This window comes from Schistocerca piceifrons, chromosome X (genome assembly GCF_021461385.2).
Source record: "Schistocerca piceifrons isolate TAMUIC-IGC-003096 chromosome X, iqSchPice1.1, whole genome shotgun sequence".
NCBI classification, from domain to species: domain Eukaryota; kingdom Metazoa; phylum Arthropoda; class Insecta; order Orthoptera; family Acrididae; genus Schistocerca; species Schistocerca piceifrons.
Window position 1 is genome coordinate 709,678,316 of NC_060149.1, and position 22,745 is coordinate 709,701,060.

The 22,745-nt window shown below is 42.5% G+C and overlaps 1 protein-coding gene across 1 annotated transcript in view; it reads right to left on the reverse strand.

Moving 5' to 3' along the window:
• LOC124722659 (rho GTPase-activating protein 45-like) overlaps positions 1-22,745 on the reverse strand; it is a 699,512-nt gene that overhangs the window by 215,030 nt on the left and 461,737 nt on the right. The window contains exons 7-8 of the mRNA XM_047247804.1: positions 16,684-16,923; positions 8,444-8,551 (exon numbers count right to left, since the gene is read on the reverse strand). Of these exons, the coding sequence (XP_047103760.1) occupies positions 8,444-8,551; positions 16,684-16,923 (348 nt within the window). The remainder of the gene's footprint in view (positions 1-8,443; positions 8,552-16,683; positions 16,924-22,745) is intronic.

The window sequence follows — 22,745 nt, forward strand, 5'->3', positions numbered from 1 at the left end:
ATTCATCAATGGAATTACCTAGGACTGAGATACAACTTGGTGGAGATAAAATTTCTGGTGATTGGTGAAAATTTATAATAGAGTAAGTGACTAACAAATTCTGGGACAGTGGTCGACATAACAGACTGAACATTATTCTTTTTTCATCCTCATAGCTTCAGCTTAACCATCCTTGATTGTCCTTATAACATACTAAAATACTTTTGACTAACGCTCGACAGGCAACTTACGTTGTCCGTAAATCAGTTAAAGCTAATGTTGGGTTACTTCCTTCGAATAAACGGCAGCCTATGACGACAGAGCCTAACACGTTATATACTGTTTTTAATGAATGTTCACTCCCTATTACGAGAAGATGAGCAGGAGCCTGTAGCAACATATAGCTGTAATTAAGCCATATATGTATGGCATCTACCTGCTACGTTCTATACCAGTATTGAAATCACCCTTTAAGCTTGCGGCAACTGTCGTAGTCAAGCCTAATACTTAAGTGAAATTACAATTAAATCAATACCATTAGCTGTTGGCGGGCATTGATATACATCAACGGGGACAGTTGAAGATGTGTGCCCCGACCGGGACTCGATCCTGGGATCTCCTGCTTACATGGCAGACGCTCTATCCATCTGAGCCACCGAGGGCACAGAGGATAGGGCGACTGCAGGGACTTATCACCAGCACGCTCCCCGTGAGACCCACATCCTCAACATATAGACCACACACTACATTCGTAGTGTCCCTGCTACTATACCCATTACTCGCGGCAGACAATCCACCGAGTCCCGTACGAGTTCAGGAAATTTGTGTGCATCCGCACTGAAGAAGGTCATCAGCTGGTTAACCTTAACGATATGAAGATGGCACCTGTTCTTTCGGACATCTCCGAAAGAACAGAAGCCATCTTCATAATACTTACGTGTCGCACACCTTCTGTGTATCAAACGATGCCAATTAATTGCTTCTGGATGAATTCGTTAACGATAATTGTTGAATAAATGACACACTCGTTCGGCGAAGGATTTATGAAGTAAAGTTGTGTCAGACAAATATCTAAAAACAGTGAGAATCTACAGTACTGGTCATTAAAATTGCTACACCTAGAAGAAATGCACATGATAAACGAGTATTCATTGACAAATATGTTATACTAGAAATGATATGTGATTACATTTTCACGCAATTTGGGTGCATAGATCCTGAGAAATCAGAACCCAGAACAACCACCTCTGGCAGTAATAACGGCCTTGATACGCCTGGGCATTGAGTAAAACAGAGCTTGGATGGGGTGTACAGGTACAGCTGCCCATGCAGCTTCAACACGATACCACAGTTCAAGAGTAGTGACTGGCGTATTGTGACGAGCCAGTTGCTCGGCCACCATCGACCAAACGCTTTCAGTTGGTGAGAGATCTGGAGAATGTGCTAGCCAGCGCATCAGTCAAACATTTTCTGTATCCAGAAAGGCCGGTACAGGACCTGCAACATGCGGTCGTGCATTATCCTGCTGAAATGTAGGGTTTCGCAGGGATCGAATGAGGGGTGGAGCCACGGGTCGTCACACATCTGAAATGTAACGTCCACTGTTCAAACTGCCGTCAATGCGAACAAGAGGTGACCGAGACGTGTAACCAATGGCACCCCCTACCATCACGCCGGCTGAAACGCCAGTATGGCGATGACGAATACACGCTTCCAATGTGCGTTCACCGCGATGTCGCCAAACACGGATGCGACCATCATGATGCTGTAAACACAACCTCGATTCATCCGAAAAATTGACGTTTTGCCATTCATGTTCCCAGGTTCGTCGTTGAGTACACCATCGCAGGTGCTCCTGTCTGTGATGCAGCGTCAAGGGTAACCGCAGCCATGGTCTCCAAGCTGGTAGTACATGCTGCTGCAAACATCGACGAACTTTTAGTGCAAATGGTTGTTGTCTTGCAAACGTCCCCGTCTGTAGACTCAGGGATCGAGACGTGGCTGCACGATCCGCTACAGCCATGCAGATAAGATGCCTGTCATCTCAACTGCTAGTGATACGAGGCCGTTGGGATCCAGTACGGCGTTCCTTATTACCCTCCTGAACCCCCCGATTCCATATTCTGCTAACAGTCATTGGATCTCGTCCAACGAGAGCAGCAATGTCGTGATACGATAAACCGCAATCGCGATAGGCTACAATCCGACCTTTATCAAAGTCGGAAACGTGATGATACTCATTTCTCCTCCTTACACGAGGCATCACAACAACGCTTCATCAGGCAACGCCGGTGAACTGCTGTTTGAGTATGAGAAATCGGTTGGAAACTTTCCTCATGTCAGCACGTTGTCGGTGCCCCCACCGGCGCCAACCTTGATTGAATGCTCTGAAAGGCTAATCATTTGTATATCACAGCATCTTCTTCCTGTCGGTTAAATTTCACATCTGTAGCACATCATTTTCGTGGTGTAGATATTTTAATGGCCAGTAGTGTAAAAGACTACACTATGATTTGAAAGAGGTGCCCGGAACCGCGCGACTGCTACGGGCATGGATGTGTGTGATGTCCTTAGGTTAGTTGGGTTTAGGTAGTTCTAAATTCTAGGGGACTGATGGCCTCAGATGTTAAGTCCCATAGTGCTCAGAGCCATTTGAACCATTTTGAAAGAGGTAGGGTTTAAATCGCTGGAGGTGGAAACAATCATCTTAGCTAGTCTAATCTCGAATGTATGAAGGCTATTATGGAAGTAAGGAAAGAAGGAAGATTAGATATTGACGTCCCACCAGCAGTGTGATCATTACAGACGGAGCACAAGCTCGGATTAAAAAAGGATGGGGTAGGACTTTGACTATGCCTTTTTCAAAGGGACACTGTAGGCATTCGCGTGGAGTGATTTAGGGAAACCATGAAAAATGAAACTCTGGATGGCCGGACGGCCGGATTGAACCATCGGCCTCCCGAAAACGGCTCCAACGCGCTCATCACTGCGACTTCTCGGTCGGTGTTGTAGAAGTAACAGACTTTCCACAAGAATAAAGTGACTTTGTTTAGTCGTCATCATGACAACAGTGTGTATTGCGTAGTACAAATGGTAATCCAGATCAATATTGTACGAAGTTGGAGAAAAATAACGTAATATTAGCACTGTTATTGTCCTTCGAGCAAAGTCTGAAACGAAAATCATGGCGTACACAAGTGGACGACTATCAGTGAATAAGAATTCTTTCTGGAGTAAACGTTAAGAGTTTGAGCAAACAACAATGAGTCATTTTCGGTTCACTCGTGCCCCACTGGTTGTCGGTCTTCTAGCGAATCATCGATGGATGTTCGCGTCCTCTCCGCTTTGGCGCTAGGAGTAGAGAGAATATTTATTTGTTGTTTTCTGTGCGGATTGCTAAGTACTTTTGTTGTTGGATTGATGGATATTATGTGCGCTCAACATCGATATCATCAACGCTTTTGTTGTTGACATGACCTCTGTGAAAGGTGGAGTGGTACGAAGTGAATGTAATGTTAGTAATAGAAGAATCTGAATCTCATAATTGTTTATAGGACACAAAAGATAAGGAGCACAAATGCCGAAGAGAATTATATACGATCGACAGAAAATTGCCGAAACACTCAATGGCCCAACTGGGGACATGAGCTAGACGATAGATTTATTAGTTCTTTCCAGCAGGTGAGACTGGAGTAAATGAGAGCAGGGTTTTTAATTATTTTATCAAAAAGGAGTTGCATAATAAATTTCCTTGAAAGTAAACCAGTATGTAAATGTGTGTACAGGGGGTTTCAAAAGTTATGCTCAATATTCAGGGATATGAGAGGAATGATCATTCGAAACAAAAAGAGCTATGAGATATTCTTGATCTTCAATATTGTAAAACAGATCTCTTCTACTGCAAGCTCTTTGCTTTCCATATTTTGGGAAATGGTAGTATGGACCAAAACAAGAAAAAAATGTCCAGTAAACATGTGCTCTACAATGCATACCTTAAAAGTTATGAGCACTTGTTCATTAGAAGAGTTGTGATCCAAAGTACCGAAGATGAACAGGTGGTCATAGCTGTTAAGGTATGCATTTTACAGCACATTTTTACTGGGCATTTTTTTCTTGTTTTGGTCCATACTACCACTTCCCAAAATATGGAAAGCAAACAGCTTGCAGTAGAAGAGATTTGCTTCACAGTATCGAAGATCAGGAACTGCTCATAGCTCTTAAGATATGCGTTTTAGAGCCCATGTTTACTTGACTATTTTGTTTAGAAAGGTCATTCCTGTCATATACCTGAATATTGACCATCACTTCTGAAACACCCTGTATTATGCTGATGAAAATGAAAAATATGAGAAAGACATGAACATTCTCGTTTCGTACGTACATAGTGACTGTAATGACATAGCTGATGCATCACTGTAATTTGAGAAGTTTTTTTATGAAATGACCTAATATATAAAAATTGTTTTCCCATAGCCACGCTGTCGCCCCTCTACTAAACTATACAGCGGAATTAATCAAGTAGCCTATGTGATAAGTTATATGCATCTTTCATATTTCTTTAATCATATTTTATTGGACTAGTCTTATTTATATGTATTTCAATAAAATCCTAGAAGTGATTCACGTATATCACTCCAAACCTCAAGAACTGTCTAAGATACAGCAGCAATTGAAATGCGAAACAATTCCTAACGTAAATATCTCCAGTTGCTAACATCCAGAGGGTACACGCTAGCCATTCTTAAGGGTGTATTCATCTTCAATAATTAGTGTTCTGTTTTCGTATTTTCTCGTTAGATGTATTCAGATCCCAATGTGTTCAATGTTTTGGAATAATGCTAAATATGACTGGAGCTACAATTTGATGTTAAGTGAAATAACTTCATGCCATACACGCTTACGAGTAAGTTCAGAACATACATTTTTCTTTTCCTTCGTAATTTTGCTTGCATTGCCATACAAAACGCTTCTATCTGAATAGAAAGTTTTGCTCCGTGGCTGTAACTAATGTTGTTATCGAGTGAAACCTGTGTGAAGATTAGAAGTTGCGTTCGTAGCGTGGCACCCACTTCTCGTTCTCTCGTGGTCCATTACAATGTAAACGTTTATTCTAGGATGCAAGCGACTGGGAGTGAAAACTGTCGTATTATCCCCGGAGGTAAAAGAGGCTGAAGATTTTGTATACGATGGTCGTAGTCCTATCAGTAACTCACTGCGCCGTGCCTTGTCGTACTGCAACCTAATGTGATGTATTTCAGCGCGAACCTGCATGCAATATTGCTGTGGTAACATGGAACGTTGACATAAATACATGAATAAAGCTGACAGTTTAACTTACTTCAAACAAAGCCTATTGTTTCAGTACAGAGAGGGTATAACTGATCGTGACAAGATTATCGAAGTTGGTAAAATGAACATAAAGAGTGGATTGTTAGCAGTGTTATTTGGCGTATATTTTCTAACTACATTCAGAAACAGAAAACTGATTCACCAAGCAAATGCTGTTAGATTACCTCACGTCAATGAAAGAATGTTGGCTACAGTCGTATTGCAATTTCTGCTTTGCATATTACGAAGTAAATTGGTTTTAGTCGAGAATTAACCTGCTTTACTAAACTGATGAGTAGCAGTCGAAAATAAGTATTCGAAAGAAGTGCAGATTAACGAAGGTAATGAATTAATGCAGACACTGATTTGAATGAACGTACATTTCCAAGTAGTTTTTCTGTTTGCCTCGCGGAGTGGCCGCGCGGTTAGGGGCGTCATGTCACTAATCGTGCGGCCTCTCCTGCCGGAGGTTCGAGTCCTCCCTCAGGCATGGGTGTGAGTGTTGTCCTTAGCGTTAAGTTAGTTTAAGTAGTGTGTAAGTCTCGGGACCGATGACCTCAGCAGTTTGGTCCCTTAGGAATTCACACACACAGTCTTTCTGTTTGCCAAGTAAATATCGATCAGACAGTTGGTTTTCAGAGACAAATGCTTATTTATGGGCTGTCCATTTTCTGCCTGGTTCTACTTGTATATCGTAACGCTAGTGCTGCAGAGAAGCTGATAACTGAATAACAGTGTAGTCACATGTAACTTAAATGTACCATATGATAGATTATTAATTGTCAATTTTACTTTCCTTGGAAAACGTCTGTGACACAGTGATATCATGTAGCCTCTGCGTCACATTTCGTTATTTAGAATGCAAACAGAGTGTGAAGATATGTAATAACAATATTACATGATAAAAGTGAATAAACTGTTTTGAGAAAATCATTAGCTAACAAAAGTAACACAAATGAAGTACATTACACAAACTGTGCTTGTGCTGCCTTTCTAGTGGTCTCGTAGTCGACGGCACAACAGCTATTACTCTTCCTTCTGCTTAGTTTGCATACGTTTGCTATCTTATAGTTTACGAAAATAGAATGTGTCTGGCTTTCAGTAATGTCTGTCTAGTTTGTGGCATATCAGCTAGAGCAGGGATTTTGTGCTGGGCCGCTACTTGTTTATTCCGTCAAATTCTCAGCTACAATCACGAGGCTGAGTCTCGATTTCAGATCTTTCCAGCACAGGAAATTGTCATACGGCTGTCGGAAAATGAACCTGATCCGTTTCCATCGCTACCCAGCAACGAAAATCCTTAGACCCCTGTGATGTCAGGGAAATAGTAATACCTGTGCTTGTCCAGCAATCCTTCGTGCTGTATCAGTGTCGGACGATAAGACGGACATGCAGTATATATATCCGCATTACCGGACACTAATGTCGTAGGAGGCCGCATGTCGAATGATCTTTCCTGAACACTGAGTGTTTGTGTGTCTAGTGGACTCCTATGTTTCTTCTGAGCTATATCAAATAAAATAAGCACAGTTCTAGGCAGACTAGATATTTAATCCATGTTCCAAGGAAAAGTAAAGAGATTTTGTGCCCAGTAAAAGATCTGGTCCCAGTTTCCCCTTGAATTTGTAAAACTTCCTCAGAATGCTGTAGCAGCTACATCGTTCAGTCTGTACATAAAATTTCATAACGCTGAACAAAGCACCGACGCCATATTTCATATGGTGATTTTCACAAATCTCTTGGCGAACTCAGACAAATAAAACCTACGATTATGTTTGATGAAACGAAGATCTTATCCCACGCAGTGGTTTCTGTCATCAGTGAAGCCTTAGAGAACAGTATGTGCAACAATTTTAACCACGACAGCATCTACACCTGAAGTGGTGAATGGGAACGGGGGCTCGACACTGAAAGAGGACAGATGGAATGAGTACTGCTACTGATGTTGTACTATAGCTATTGACGTCATTTCTGGTAGCATATAGAAGTTCTGTGAGTTCGTGACGTCTCCATGACATGATTCGGCCAGCTACATCCGGAAGTACCTCGTGGTCTATTAGTACGAAAGGTCCATCCTGATGATGACGAAAGAGAAAGTCAGTGACAGCTTGAATATATAAACGAATCTGATGCGGCAAGATAACCAAGAGCATTTATCCAGTAATCTCTCTTACCCTACAAGATTTGTCCGTCCAACTGTCAATATGTTATCGAATATTTCCGTGTAATAGTGGCCTTGAAAGAATGTGTTGTTGCTCTTCGCTCATTTACTGATGTCTGTGTGCGAGCCTCTTTGGACAAGAGCATTAGAGTGTTGCAAGAGCAAGTGAAACTGACTCCCTGGACTCAACAATGGGTTCTGTATGCATAGTGTACGAATGCAAGAGTTCATTTGTAATGGCCGGTTTGGGCGAAGATAGCAATGTGTTCCCATCCAGATTTCCTCTTGTTGATTGAGGGACGAAGACTGATCTAGAAATAGATGAAGGCTTACAGATTCATATTCATAGTCGAAGGAAGAAGCAAAAAGATTGTTATCGGTAGATCGACAGTTTTACGAATAATAAACCCAACTCTTTGTTGTTAATAATGAGCCGGTTTATGAACATCACGGTTCGCGTATTACAAGACATTCTCAGTCTAGAAAGAAGGTATTGTAGTGAACCACAGAAGAGCGACGAGTTTTGCAGTTTATGGACTATGGGTCGATTTGGATTTATTGAGGAGGAGAAAATTAGAGACCTGATCTCATTTACTTGAATGGAATACGATCTGTGTTTAGAAAATAAGTTTCAGCATAAATTCGACAGAAGACGAGGACCTTGTCAGAGGTTTACTTTTAATACCATGAGCTCCTGGATATGTTAAATTTCTCACTGCTGCTACTGCATACTTAGTGATGTCTCTGTTATGATCTGTGATCGTCGACCTCCTCTGAGGGGGATGTTTGAATTTGTAGAGGGAGGTGTTGTTATATCTTAGTTGTTTGTCGGAATTTCGTATTTTGTAGGCAGGCTTACGCCAGTTACAGACAAGATAATATACGAGATTATCAAAACTGAGATTATATTTGTTACATCGAATAGCCCAGAGACAGAAGAGACAGAATCGGACTGAGAAAATATTTCTGACTCACCTGCACGTACTTCTTATCCAACTGACAGCAGACCGTCTGGCTGTTGTTACACAGCTCTACGTCGTGGTCCAGCGCCGTCGAATACTCAGACTGGAAAGGGAGATTACTCTGAAACAAAGGAATAACATTTCGTAGTAAGACTTTCAAATACTGTTATTATCGTTGCTAATACATATTTTGTGTTGTTCCCTTTCACCTCTGTTAATAACATGGTGGAGCACAGAGTAATAAGGACTATGTGAATTTCTTGAATTCGTCTTTAATGTTACAGTACAATTATCACGCTAAACTAATTGTAGGATAAGCCGTTTCCAGGATCCACGTAAGAAATGGCTCACAAAATATTTGTTCGGTGTATTTTTGAGTGTTGCTCGTGACTTTGGGACCTTACGAGGTTCGATTAATAGACGATGTAGAGAAGATCCGTCGAAGAGTTGTGTGTTTCGTCACGGGTTCAGTTAATTACCGCGAGAGCGTTGCACAGAAGATCAACAAATTCCGGTGGTGCTTTCGAAATCTGCACTAATCTCACTAGATATTTTCATGTATTTTACGGCTATAAACACGCCTCTATCTCCTGCGTTCAACCTACCTTTGCGATATACCTTCTAACCAGAAATCAGAATCTCTTTTCTACTGACGTCTGGTTTCAGCCGGGCTTCTGCCCCTAGTACGATGTGGGAATTTTTACAGTTTGTAGGGGAGATTACATATGAGATATTTCCACAGGCGCTTCTGCAGTTAACTTACGCTATAATAACATTTTATTTCTCAGATATGCCATGGCGAAACCTATCTTCTTTAATTACTTTTAGACAGTATTCTTCCCGTATGAAATCATAACGTATCTTCGCACTGTCGCCTGATAAACAAAGTAAGAGCTAACGGAATATCAACCCAGCTATGCGGCTGGATTGAAGAGTTCTTAGCAAACAGAACACAGCATGTTGTTCTCAATGGAGAGACGTCTACAGACGTTAAAGTAACCTCTGCCGTGCCACAGGGGAGTGTTACGGGACCATTGCTTTTCACAATGTATATAAATGACCTAGTAGATAGTGTCGGAAGTTCCATGCGGCTTTTATCGGATGATGCTGAAGTATACAGAGAAGTTGCAGCATTAGAAAATTGTAGCGAAATGCAAGAAGATCTGCAGCGGATAGGCACTTGGTGCAGGGAGTGGCAACTGACCCTTAACATAGACAAATGTAATGTATTGCGAATACATAGAAAGAAGGATCCTTTATTGTATGATTATATGATAGCGGAACAAACACTGGTAGCAGTTACTTCTGTAAAATATCTGGGAGTATGCGTGCGGAACGATTTGAAGTGGAATAATCATATAAAATAAATTGTTGGTAAGGCGGGTACCAGGTTGAGATTCATTGGGAGAGTCCTTAGAAAATGTAGTCCATCAACAAAGGAGGTGGCTTACAAAACACTCGTTCGACCTATACTTGAGTATTGCTCATCAGTGTGGGATCCGTACCAGGTCGGGTTGACGGAAGAGATAGAGAAGATCCATAGAAGAGCGGCGCGTTTCGTCACAGGGTTATTTGGTAAGCATGATAGCGTTACGGAGATGTTTAGCAAACTCAGGTGGCAGACTCTGTAAGAAAGGCGCTCTGCATCGCGGTGTAGCTTGCTGTCCAGGTTTCGAGAGGGTGCGTTCCTGGATGAGGTATCGAATATATTGCTTCCCCCTACTTATACCTCCCGAGGAGATCACGAATGTAAAATTAGAGAGATTCGAGCGGGCACGGAGGCTTTCCGGCAGTCGTTCTTCCCGCGAACCATACGCAACTGGAACAGGAAACGGAGGTAATGATAGTGGCACGTAAAGTGCCCTCGGCCACACACCGTTGGGTGGCTTGCGGAGTATAAATGTAGATGTAGATGTAGATGGGACCTGTGGAGAGATTTCTCCATCAGAAAGTCCCACACCCACACACCTTAGCTACTCCGATGCCCAAATAGCCGCTTCCTGCGTGTAATACGCACCCGACCGGTAAAGTGAGGTGAGGGGGGCCGGACAACAATCCGCAACCAAGATCGTCATAGAATCGTCTGAAACTCTAGTTTAAGCCTTCAATTCGGTACCGGACGAGAGAACTGAAATTGTTTCTGAGAAGGGTGCAACAAAACGTTAGCTCTGCTTCCACCTTGCCTTTATCAAAGCAAGCAGCCGCCTATAGGAACCGAGGATGGCCTCCGAATCCAGGCGGCAGACGTCATTCGTGCCGACATGAGCCACGAATTGCAACTGGCTGCAGCCAGCGCGCTCAAGTACAGCCAGCAGAGCCTCCTCACATCTCGAGAGTGACACCCCGACAAGTAAACAGAGTGGACACTGGCTTTCTTTCCCGATCTGCCTGCTACATCCCTAAAGGCCTGCATCGTCCGTCTCGCGTTGGAGTTCCCGATGACACACATTTCCGCCCTCCGCGCCTGTTCGTGTCTTTCTCGAAGATCAGCCTCGCCCCTCCCAAAAAAAAAGAGGCATCCCGTGCTGGCTCAAATGTGAGACAAAAACTAAACAAAATTTAGTGTAATACACACAAATTGATATTGCTGCTGGCACGTCTGCTGGACTCTACGGCTGCGACTTGATTGAGTATAGCAAGTCCGAATGATTCCATCAGATCACTGAGGCCAACACGTTGTTCGTTCATGATTTTGGTCATAACGGAATCAGCGCCACAATGGATGAGATTTTTGACACCATGAAGGTGGTTTCCAGGCTGCTCAATACATTTCTTTCTTTCAGTCTGTTGTTGTCTTGTTCGATTAATTTCGCTATTTCCGATATTCATTCTCTAGTTCTGACATCGCAATGTCTCCTCACGTCTGACAATTCAGTACAACAATCATTAATAAAAAAATAGGTTAATAGGTTTTAGCAGGTTTAGCTCAGGCATATGCAGAGCTCGAAACCAAAACGCCATTAAATTCAGTCATCCGAAAGTACTACTTACACATGAAATAACTAATATACTGTAGTTATAAAGCCCAGCAAATCAGTTACGTATTTGATTGTGTAAACGAACAATGTGGACTACAGTCTTTGCTAAATCATGTTACTTATAAGAGTATTCGACAGAGTTAGATACTTTAGTTGGCGACGAAGGTTTAAGGCCTCTGAGTCGAACGTCAGGTTTTATACTATGCTACAAATTTTTCCACCGTTGAAGTTGGAACTAGTGTTCAAGTACTTCCGAGAAAATGACGTAGTCATTCCAGTGATTCAAGGGATCGTAGAGTTTTCACACTGAATCACGTCAAATATATAAATTGAGTTTACTAAAATGAAAACAGATACTTCAATGGTAGACATAAATCTTTGTTGATCAACCCCAAAAAATAAAATTCCTCTCATGTTCAGAAAGAACAGAACACCTTGAACGACTAGAGATAGGACCTTCATATTCACAAAACATATACATAAGTACGTTTTGCAGAAATGATTAGCATTTAAACCATGGCGGCCCGCGGGTTCGATGTCAACATCGATATCGCGGAGCAACGCTATCTACCGGTAACATATGCCGGAGGCTTTCGTTGTCGCTATAAACCGAAGGTGATGGATCAGTTCGACTTGAACAGACGTGCAGGATACCTTGCAGACGTAATCGCGAACGTACCGTCAAATCAGTGAGTTTGTAAGAGGGCGCACAATTCGCATGAGAGAATGTCATGCATCCATCCGGGAAATTGCTGCTCATGTGGGACGAACTGTTTCCGCAGTGCAACGGGTGTGTACCGAACGGTTCACAGAAGGCCCAACACGACGAGATGGGTCAGATTGCATCACCCAGACTCCCTACCCCCCATTCCCGATGCCTAATCCGAAAGGCGTTGCAGGATAGACCTGTGTCCTCGTCGGCTCTGGAGCAACAGTGGAACAGTGGAACACATCGTAGACTATCAGAGGTGACAGTCTGTCACCGTTTATTACGGCATGGCATACGTGCGCGTCGTCCACTTCTCCGCCTATCATTGATGCATGTGCAGAAACATGCTATACGGCAATGGTGTGTGGAACGACGCCACTAGGGACAGGAATGGCATCATACAGTGTTTTCGGACGAATCCAGGTTCGATTTGCTTGAAAATGATGGCCACATTTTGGTTCGCCACAGACAGGGGGAGCGGCATCACAGTGACTGTATTCGCGCAAGACTTACAGCACCAACTCAAGTCCTTATTGTGTGGGGTGCTATTGATCACAACAACAAATCACAGCTGGTGCGTGTCCAGGGAACTGTGACCAGTGTGACCTACGTGAATGACATCCTGCGAGCCGTAGCCATACCCTTTCCGTATAACACCCTAGATGTCATTTTTGAGAACGACAATGGATGACAACACGTTCCTTCTTGGTGCCACAGGATGTCAACTTTTTGGCCTGGCCTGCCGGGCCACCAGACTTGTTATCAATCGAAAATGTGGCGGATATGGCGAAACGACGGGTGCAGCGCTGTGACCCAGTGCCAACCACGACAGATGAACTATGGAACCAGCTGAATGGAGCGTGGATGGCTAAACTGTAGAACGCCATTCGCATCGATGCCATCACGCATGGAACAAGTTATCAAAGCCCATGGCGGACCCTGTGCCTACTAGGCAACGGGACACATGCTGAACAGAGGTGCTAATAATTTCTGGAGAACATGCTAATATACGTGTCCTGCGAATATGAAAGTCCTATCTCTAGTCGCTCAAGGTGTTCCGTTTTTTCTGAACGTGAGTGTACATATTTAATTTTTTGGCTGTTCACAGGTACACGTCTACAGCCCCGGTCAACCATGAAATCTCTGTGCCACAATACCGTAGCACGCCTCTTAAGGAGCTAAAACAATATCTACATCCCACTGATAAGGTGGAGTATCGTTCGGTAATTCGATTCCGGTGGGAACGGAAGTGTTGCGCCTGTGTCAGGAGAATGTAAATGAGTGCTTTAGCCATTCAGCAGGGGATCAAATGGTTCAAATGGCTCTGAGCACTATGGGACTTAACATCTGAGGTCATCAGTCCCCTAGAACTTAGAACTACTTAAACCTAACTAACCTAAGGACATCACACACATCCATGCCAGAGGCAGGATTCGAACCTGCGACCCTAGCGGTCGCGTGGTTCCAGACTGAAGCGCCTAGAAACGCTCGACCACACCGGCCGGCGGTGAGTAATTAGTCGCCCGGTGTACTTATATTGTAAAATAACACTCGAAGAGAAGATTGAATCGATAGCCTTGGGCAGACCTGAGGATATCGTAAAGCGAATAACAATGAAGGAAGTACAGAAAAGTTCATATAAAACAAAGCAACAAACATTAGCGAGGACATATCGTAATCGGCATACGCTGAGGTGACAAAAATCATCGGATATCTCCCTGTGACCAGCGTAATGCAGCAACTCCAGCTGACATAGACCCAACAAGTCTTTATTAGTACTCAGAAGAAATATTGAGCCTAGCTACCTCAATAGCCGACCATAATTGCGAAAGTGTTGCCAGTGCAGGATTTTGTCAGCAGGTGATCTATCGATTACATCCCATAAATGTTCGACGGGATTTATATCGGGAGATCTGAGTAGCCAAATCATTCGCCCGAAATGTCGAGAATGTTCTTCAAATCAATTGTGAACAACCGTGGTGCGGTTACACTGCGCATTGTCCTATATAAAAATTTCCTCATTGTTTGGGAAAGTGAAGTCGGTGACTGGGTGCAAGTGGTCTCCTAGCGGAGGAACACAACCATTATCAGTGAATTATCAGTTCAGTTGGACCAGAGGGCCCAGTCCATTCCATGTAAACACAGCCCATCCGATTATGGAGTGGCGGCCGTGGTGGCCGAGCGGTTCTAGACGCTGCAGTCTGGAACCGCGCGACCGCTACGGTCGCAGGTTCGAATCCTGCCTCGGGCATGGATGTGTGTGATGTCCTTAGGTTAGTTAGGTTTAAGTGGTTCTAAGTTCTAGGGGACTGATGACCTCAGAAGTTAAGTCCCATAGTGCTCAGAGCCATTTGAACGATTATGGAGCCACCACCAGTTTGCTCAGTGCCTTGTTTACAGCCTGGATACATGGCTTTGTGGAGTCTGCACCACACCCGAACCCTACCACCACCTCTTACTAACTGAAATTGGGACTCATCTCAGAAGGCCACGATTTTCCCGTCCCACACTGATTCCTGTTGTTAATTCAAGCAGTGATGCTTGTCTGTTAGTACTGCCAATTCTGCGCAAACGCTGCTGCTCTCGATCGTTAATTGAGGGTCGTCGGCCACTGCGTCGTCCGTGGTGGGATGAAATTTGGTATTCTCAGCATACTCTTCACACTTTGATCTCGGAGTATTGAATTACCTAACGGTTTCCGAAATGGAATGTCCCATGAGTCTAATTCCAACTACGATTCCGAGTTTAAAGTCTTTTAATTCCCGTCGTGCGCCATTATACCGTTGGACACCATTCCACATGAATCACACGAGTACAAATGACAGGTTCGCCAATGCACTGCCCTTTTATACCTTATGTACGCGATAATACCGCCATCTGTATATGTGGATATCGTTATCCCATGATTTTGTCACCTCATTGTTTCAACCTTCACTATTTGCTAGTCTATCATTTATCCCTGGCCAACGAAAGAGGCTAGTCATGCAGGATCTTATCAGACACTAAATGTAAAACAAATTAAGAAATGAGCACACAGAAGCAATCATCCCAACGTATACCATGCTTTATCAAACATTACTTACAAATTCTCTATTTCTGCTTCATTTAATGATATTTCATTACGTGTTGTTGTTGTTGTGGTCTTCAGTCTTGAGACTGGTTTGATGGAGCTCTCTATGCTACTCTATACTGTGCAAGCTTCTTCATCTCCCAGTACCTACTGCAGCATACATCCTTCTGAATCTGCTTAGTGTATTCATCTCTTGGTCTCCCTCTACGATTTTTACCCTCCACGCTGCCCTCCAGTACTAAATTAGTGATCCCTTGATGCCTCAGAACATGTCCTACCAACCGATCCCTTCTTCTGGTCAAGTTGTGCCACAAACTCCTCTTCTCCCCAATTCTATTCAATACCTCATCATTAATTATGTGATCTACCCATCTAATCTTCAGCATTCTTCTGTAGCACCACATTTCGAAAGCTTCTATTCTCTTCTTGTCTAAACTATTTATCGTCCACGTTTCACTTCCATACATGGCTACACTCAATACAAATACTTTCAGAAACGACTTCCTGACGCTCGATGTTAACAAATTTCTCTTCTTCAGAAACGCTTTCCTTGCCATTGCCAGTCTTCATTTTATATCCTCTCTACTTCGACCATCATCAGTTATTTTGCTCCCCAAATAGCAATACTCATTTACTACTTTAAGTGTCTCATTTCCTAATCTAATTCCCTCAGCATCACCCGAATTAATTTGAGTACATTCCATTATCCTCGTTTTGATTTTGTTGATGTTCATCTTATACCCTCCCTTCAAGACACTGTCCATTCCGTTCAACTGCACTTCCAAGTCCTTTGCTGTGTCATAGAGCATTGTTACTTATAAGTAGGATTCTTACCCCATTTTTCTTTCAACAATTAACATTTCCGTTTCGATTTATATTTCTACTACTTATTTTATTATCAGTCTTGAAATTTTTTTCTCTGTATAAATAGAGAAACAAAATCTTTACCAACAGTTCCTAAGAAACAAGTCATGTTAATATTATAATAGATATACGTCAGTGCTACTGCTTCAGTTGAACTTCTGCAGGACGGTGATAATTCCAGAATTTAAAGAGTACTCAGGCAAGTGAAATTCCAAAACCATGTCACAGGTAGTATTCAGATTCTTAAATATCTAAAATGAAGAAGGAATAGATTTTCACAGATCATATGTGAACCACCTACGCGTTATGGATAACATTATCGTCTTTTCCTCTGTTTCAGGTTATTTTCAAGAACAAATTTGAAAGTAGACCGGGAAGTCAATTACAGTAAGACTAAAATGGAGTACAACAAATGAAAATAAAACAATACAAATTAAGAATGAATAAACAGATAGAGTTGATGACTACTTTTATTTAGGACAACTGAAAAGAACAACAGGCCGGCCAAGAGAGCAAATAAACGTACGGCTAAAAATGACCTTGTGTCCTTTTCGTAAATTAAATATGGATTACGAAGAAAAGTCGTGATCTGTGTGATTCGTAAGGCGAGCAGCAAGAAAGCGAGTACTCACGGCTTGGTGCAGCGCAGGGCGCAGGGCTTGCGCCAGCTTGGCCAGCCCCTTGGCGTATTCGGCGTGCAGGTAGGAGCGCTTGTGGACGTAGGCGGCCAGCTCCTTGGCGTGCCGCGCCCACGCCTTAGCGCGCTGCAGCAGCTGCGGCACGACCCGCTCTCCACGGAGCTGTGCCTGCAGCCGCCGCGCGCTCAGCAGCGCCCCTCCGCCGGAGTCCCCGTCCCGCACGTCCTCCAGCGACTGCAATATCGCACGTAATATCTCTGGCCAGTCAAAGATGATATTCGTGCAGGTCCTTATAAGACACCAGATGTACCGGGTGATCAAAAAGTCAGTATAAATTTGAAAATTTAATAAACCACGGAATAATGTAGATAGAGAGGTACAAATTGACACACATGCTTGGAATGACATGGGGTTTTATTAGAACAAAAAAAAACAAAGTTCACAAAATGCAAGACAGATGGCGCTGGACAGCAAAACGTCAGTGACTGCGCATGACAATCGTGTATGAAAGGAGCTGTAACGAGAGAGAGAATCAGATGCGCCAGCAGTCGCAGCATGTTGACGTTACCTGAAAAGGCGCTTTTAATGAAGCTCTATTATCAGAATGGGGAATTTGCTAGTTCAGCGTTACGATCCTATCGTCATAGGAAGGGAATTCGGTCCGTTGACAAATGTAGCTGTGGCGAGAATGATTTCTATGTTCGAAGCCACGGGTTGTTTAGACGATAGCCCCCGTAGTGGCCGACCGAGCACAAGGAAAAAATGGAGACTGTAGCGGGTTCGTCTACGCACGGGGAAGTCAACGCTCGTGCAGTCGCACGTCGCACCGGTATTCCATACACTACTGTTTGGTTGTCACTAAGGCGTACCCTCCGATGCTATCCGTACAAAATCCATCGGCATCATGAACTGTTACCCGGCGATTTAGTGAAGCGGAGGGCATTTGCGGTGTGGGCGTTTGAAAAGATGGTGGAAAATGACGATCGATTGAGTAACGTGTTATGGACCGACGAAGCTCATTTCACGCTCCGAAGGTCTGTCAACGTCCACAACTGTAGAATTTGGGCTACCGAAAATCCTAGAACTGACGTAGAAACTCCATTGCACGACGAGAAAGTCACTGTATGGATTGGATTTACCACATCTACCGTTATCGGGCCTTTTTTTCTTCGAGGAAATGCGTGATTCTGGTTTTGTACCTGCTACCGTGACGCGTGAGAGGTACGCCGGTATGTTACAGAATCTCAACATCCCCAGCCTGGCTGATAAAAACCTGCAGGAACGTACGATGTTTATGCAGAATGGCGCTCCACCCCATATTGCTAGACGCGTGAAAGATCTCTTGCGCGTGTCTTTTGGTGACGATCGTGTGCTCAGCCACCACTTTCGTCATGCTTGGCCTCCCAGGTCCCCAGACCTCAGTCCGTGCAATTATTGGCTTTGGGGTTACCTGAAGTCGCAAGTGTATCGTGATCGACCGACATTTCTAGGGATGCTGAATGACAACATCCGACGCCAATGCCTCACCATAACTCTGGTCATGCTTTACAGTGCTGTTCACAACATTATTCCTCGACTACAGCTATTGTTGGGAGTGATGGTGGACATATTGAGCATTTCCTGTAAAGAACATCATCTTTGCTTTGTCTTACTTTGTTATGCCAATTATTACTATTCTGATCAGATGAAGAGTCATCTGTCGGACATTTTTTGAACTTTTGTATTTTTTTGGTTCTAATAAAACCCGATGTCATTCCAAGCACGTGTGTCAATTTGTACCTGTCTATCTACATTATTCCGTGATTTAATCAGATTTCAAATTTATACTGACTTTTTGATCACCCGGCATAATAAATTAAGAAATGAGCACCCAGAAGCAATCGCGCCACATGACTCGTATTATTCACATATGCACGGTGCAACCACGCATGAAAAATTATTCCACCTGGTGTGAAAGATATGTCACACGGCAGGTGAAGCACCCTTAGTCTTAAAAAAGAATGTAGTAATTGCAGTTTCAAAGAAAGCAGGTTCTGATAGGTGTGAATATACGGAACCATCAGTTTTATAATCATGGTTGAAAGGTACGAATTACTAACAGAAGAATGAAAAAAAGTGTTGAACTTGACCTAAGAGAAGATCAGCTTCATTTCCTTACAAACATGGGGCACGCGAGGCAACACTGACCTTACATCTTCTAATAACCCTACCACAACAAAGGTCAAAAATTAATTATGATTGTAGTGTTGCTCACGCTGCTAAATATTGCATTTTCGGTCAACAACAAAGTTATATTATGTGACGGGAGTCATTGGAGAACAGTTAATAAAGTCATTTCTTGAAATAATAGGTAAACTAGGAACTCATCTTTCCGTGTTTCCCACTCTGGTCTCATTGTGAACTCATGGCTCAATCGTCGAAAACCTAGGTAGTGATTATTCCAAGCTCGGATGCAAAGAGGCCTAGGTGTTATTCTACGATATTCAAAAGTTTTATAGATGTGTTTCATAAACCATTCTTGCAGATTAATCTCTTACAAGTTAGGACAATGGTGATGTAAAAAAGTAATCAGCACTCCGAATTTAAGTTACACTTCTTTTTTATTACTTTTGTTGCAATATCACGTAACTCGTCCCAAAACATCACTTCACAATATAAAACATACTTGAAAATACCTTCCTCACTGTTAAAGTTCACATTTCATAAACTGACTACCATTTGCGTCTTTTTAACATGGCGACCAAAGCTTGACTCTCTAATAACCGCTTACGCGCCCAAAAATCAGAGTTACAAGTACGTCAAAGATCATAGTGACAAAAGAAAGAATGTTGTTGTTGTTGTTGTTGTAGTCTTCAGTCCTGAGAATGGTTTGATGCAGCTCTCCATGCTACTCTATCCTGTGCAAGCTTCTTCATCTCCCAGTACCTACTGCAGCATACATCCTTCTGAATCTGCTTAGTGTATCCATCTCTTGGTCTCCCTCTACGATTTTTACCATCCGCGCTGCCCTCCAGTACTAAATTAGTGATCCCTTGATGCCTCAGAACATGTCCTACCAACCGATCCCTTCTTCTGGTCAAGTTGTGCCACAAACTCCTCTTCTCCCCAATTCTATTCAATACCTCATCATTAATTATGTGATCTACCCATCTAATCTTCAGCATTCTTCTGTAGCACCACATTTCGAAAGCTTCTATTCTCTTCTTGTCTAAACTATTTATCGTCCATGTTTCACTTCCATACATGGCTACACTCCACACAAATACTCTCAGAAACGACTTCCTGACACTTAAATCAATACTCGATGGTAACAAATTTCTCTTCTTCTGAAACGCTTTCCTTGCCATTGCCAGTCAACATTTTATATCCTCTCTACTTCGACCATGATCAGTTATTTTGCTCTCCAAATCGCAAAACTCCTTTACTACTTTAAGTGTCTCATTTCCTAATCTAATTCCCTCAGCATCACCCGACTTAATTCGACTACATTCCATTATCCTCGTTTTGCTTTTGTTGATGTTCATCTTATATCCTCCTTTCAAGACGCTGTCCATTCCGTTTATCTGCTCTTCTAATTCCTTTGCTATCTCTGACAGAATTACAATGTCATCGGCGAACCTCAAAGTTTTTATTTCTTCTCCTTGGATTTTAATTTCTACTCCGAACTTTTCTTTTGTTTTCTTTACTGCTTGCTCAATATAGAGATTGAATAGCATCGGGGAGAGGCTACAACCCTGTCTCACTCCCATCCCAACCACTGCTTCCCTTTCATGTCCCTCGACTCTTATAACTGCCATCTGATTTCTGTACAAATTGTAAACAGCGTTTCGCTCCCTGTATTTTACCCCTGCCACCTTCAGAATTTGAACGAGTGTATTCCAGTCAACATTGTCAAAAGCTTACTGTAAGTCTGCAAATTCTAGAAACGTAGGTTTGCCTTTCCTTAATCTTTCTTCTAAGATAAGTCGTAGGGTCAGTATTGCCTGACGTGTTCCAACATTTCTACGGACTCCAAACTGATCTTCCCCGAGGTCGGCTTCTACCAGTTTTTCCATTCGTCTGTAAGGAATTCGCGTTAGTATTTTGCAGCTGTGACTTATTAAACTGATAGTTCGGTAATTTTCACATCTGTCAACACTTGCTTTCTTTGGGATTGGAATTATTATATTCTTCTTGAAGTCTGAGGGAATTTCGCCTGTCTCATACATCTTGCTCACCAGATGGTAGAGTTTTGTCAGGACTGGCTCTCCCAAGGCTGTCAGTAGTTCCAATGGAATGTTGTCTACTCCCGGGGCCTTGTTTCTACTTAGGTCTTTCAGTGCTCTGTCAAAGAAAGAATACACATAAGAATAATATCATAGCAATATATACATATCGATGTATCGAAGAATCTCTACATTAATGAAATCAAATCCGAATGTTGTCACAGAAATATGTTAACTATTTTACAGATACACAGTAGAATATTGCTGGTATCGAGAGGTTGAGGTGAGGTGCCGTAATGGTTACGTAATTCAAGTACCATTACACTCTCACCTTAGATGATAGGATGAAGAAAGGCACACCTACATTTATAGCATTTATAGCATCATAGAAAGCTTATAATAACGTTGATTGGAATATACTCTTTGTAATTATGAAGGTAGTAGGGATAAAATACAGACTGCTTTTATAGACAGTCGAAAGACGTGAAAGGGAAACCGTTGTTTAGAAGGGAGTGAGAGAGCATTGTACGCTCTACCGAATGTTACTCAATCCCTAAAACAAGCAAGCAATAATCTTTTATTACTTGCTTGGGAATGAAAAATTTAGGAAAGGAACTGAAGTTCATGGAGAAGAAATAAAAACTTTCAGGTTTGGTGATGTGATTGTAATTCTGTCTGTTACAGCAAATTACCTGGAAGAGCAGTTGAATTGAATGGATAGCGTCTTGAAAACAGGTTACACGGTGAGCAACAACAGAAATAAAACAGAAGTAATGGAATGTACTCGAATTTACTTGGGATATGGATACACTAAAAGTAGTCGATGGGTTCCGCTATTTGGTCAGCAAAATTAATAACGACGGCCGGAGTAGAAAGGCTATAACATGCTGTCTGGAAATAAAAAGAAAAGCGCTTCCGGAAAACATAAATTTACTAAAATTGAATTTAAGTTTAAGTGTAAGGAATTCTTTTCTGAAGGCATCTGTGCAGTGTAGCCTTGTGTGGAAGTGAAACGTGGACGATAAGTGGTTTAGTCGAGAACAGAACAGATTCTTTCGGAATATTGTGCTGCAGATTATATGGGTAGATCGAGTTACTAATGAGGAGGTACAGAATTTAACTGGTGAGAAAAGATATTTATGGCACAGCTCGATTTAAAGAAGGGATCACTTACTAGGACACATTCTGTGGCATTAAGAAATCGTCAGGAACCACGTTTGGGGGCAAAAATTGTAGAGGGAGACCAAGTCTTGACTGTTACAAGGATAAACAGAATGTGGGTTGCACTAATTATGCAGAGATGAAGACGCTAGCTTAAGGCAGACTAGGTGGAGAGCAACCTCAAGTCAGTCTTCGGACTGATGACCACCACAACATACTGCAAAGTATAGGTTCTAATATATCTTATATGAAATATCTGATCAAATTCTAATGGTTTCAGACTGATCTCTGTTTCACATGACTGTCAAGTGCATCGTATTCGATGCACCCCGTAAAATCACAACAAGATATTCAGTCATCGCCAGAGAACTACCCACGGGTCTGCAGCAACTACTAACAAGTGATTTCCGAACAGGCGAACGTGGCTTCGTGAAGGAATGGTAGTATTGCTGACCTAGCTTTATTCCCTCCTAAAATGTTGTCTAAAAGTTATTAATACACATATCAAAAGAAGTTCTGCGTCACCTCGGTTCCGAGAGTTCTCGAACCTGTACAGAAAATTGGAATAAAGATCAACATAAACATCAATTCTGCCCTTTTTATTGCTCATGAAAACCACATATTCAATGTTGTACCACCATACAGCGATACCTTGAGAGGTGGTGGTCCAGACTGCTGTACACACCGGTA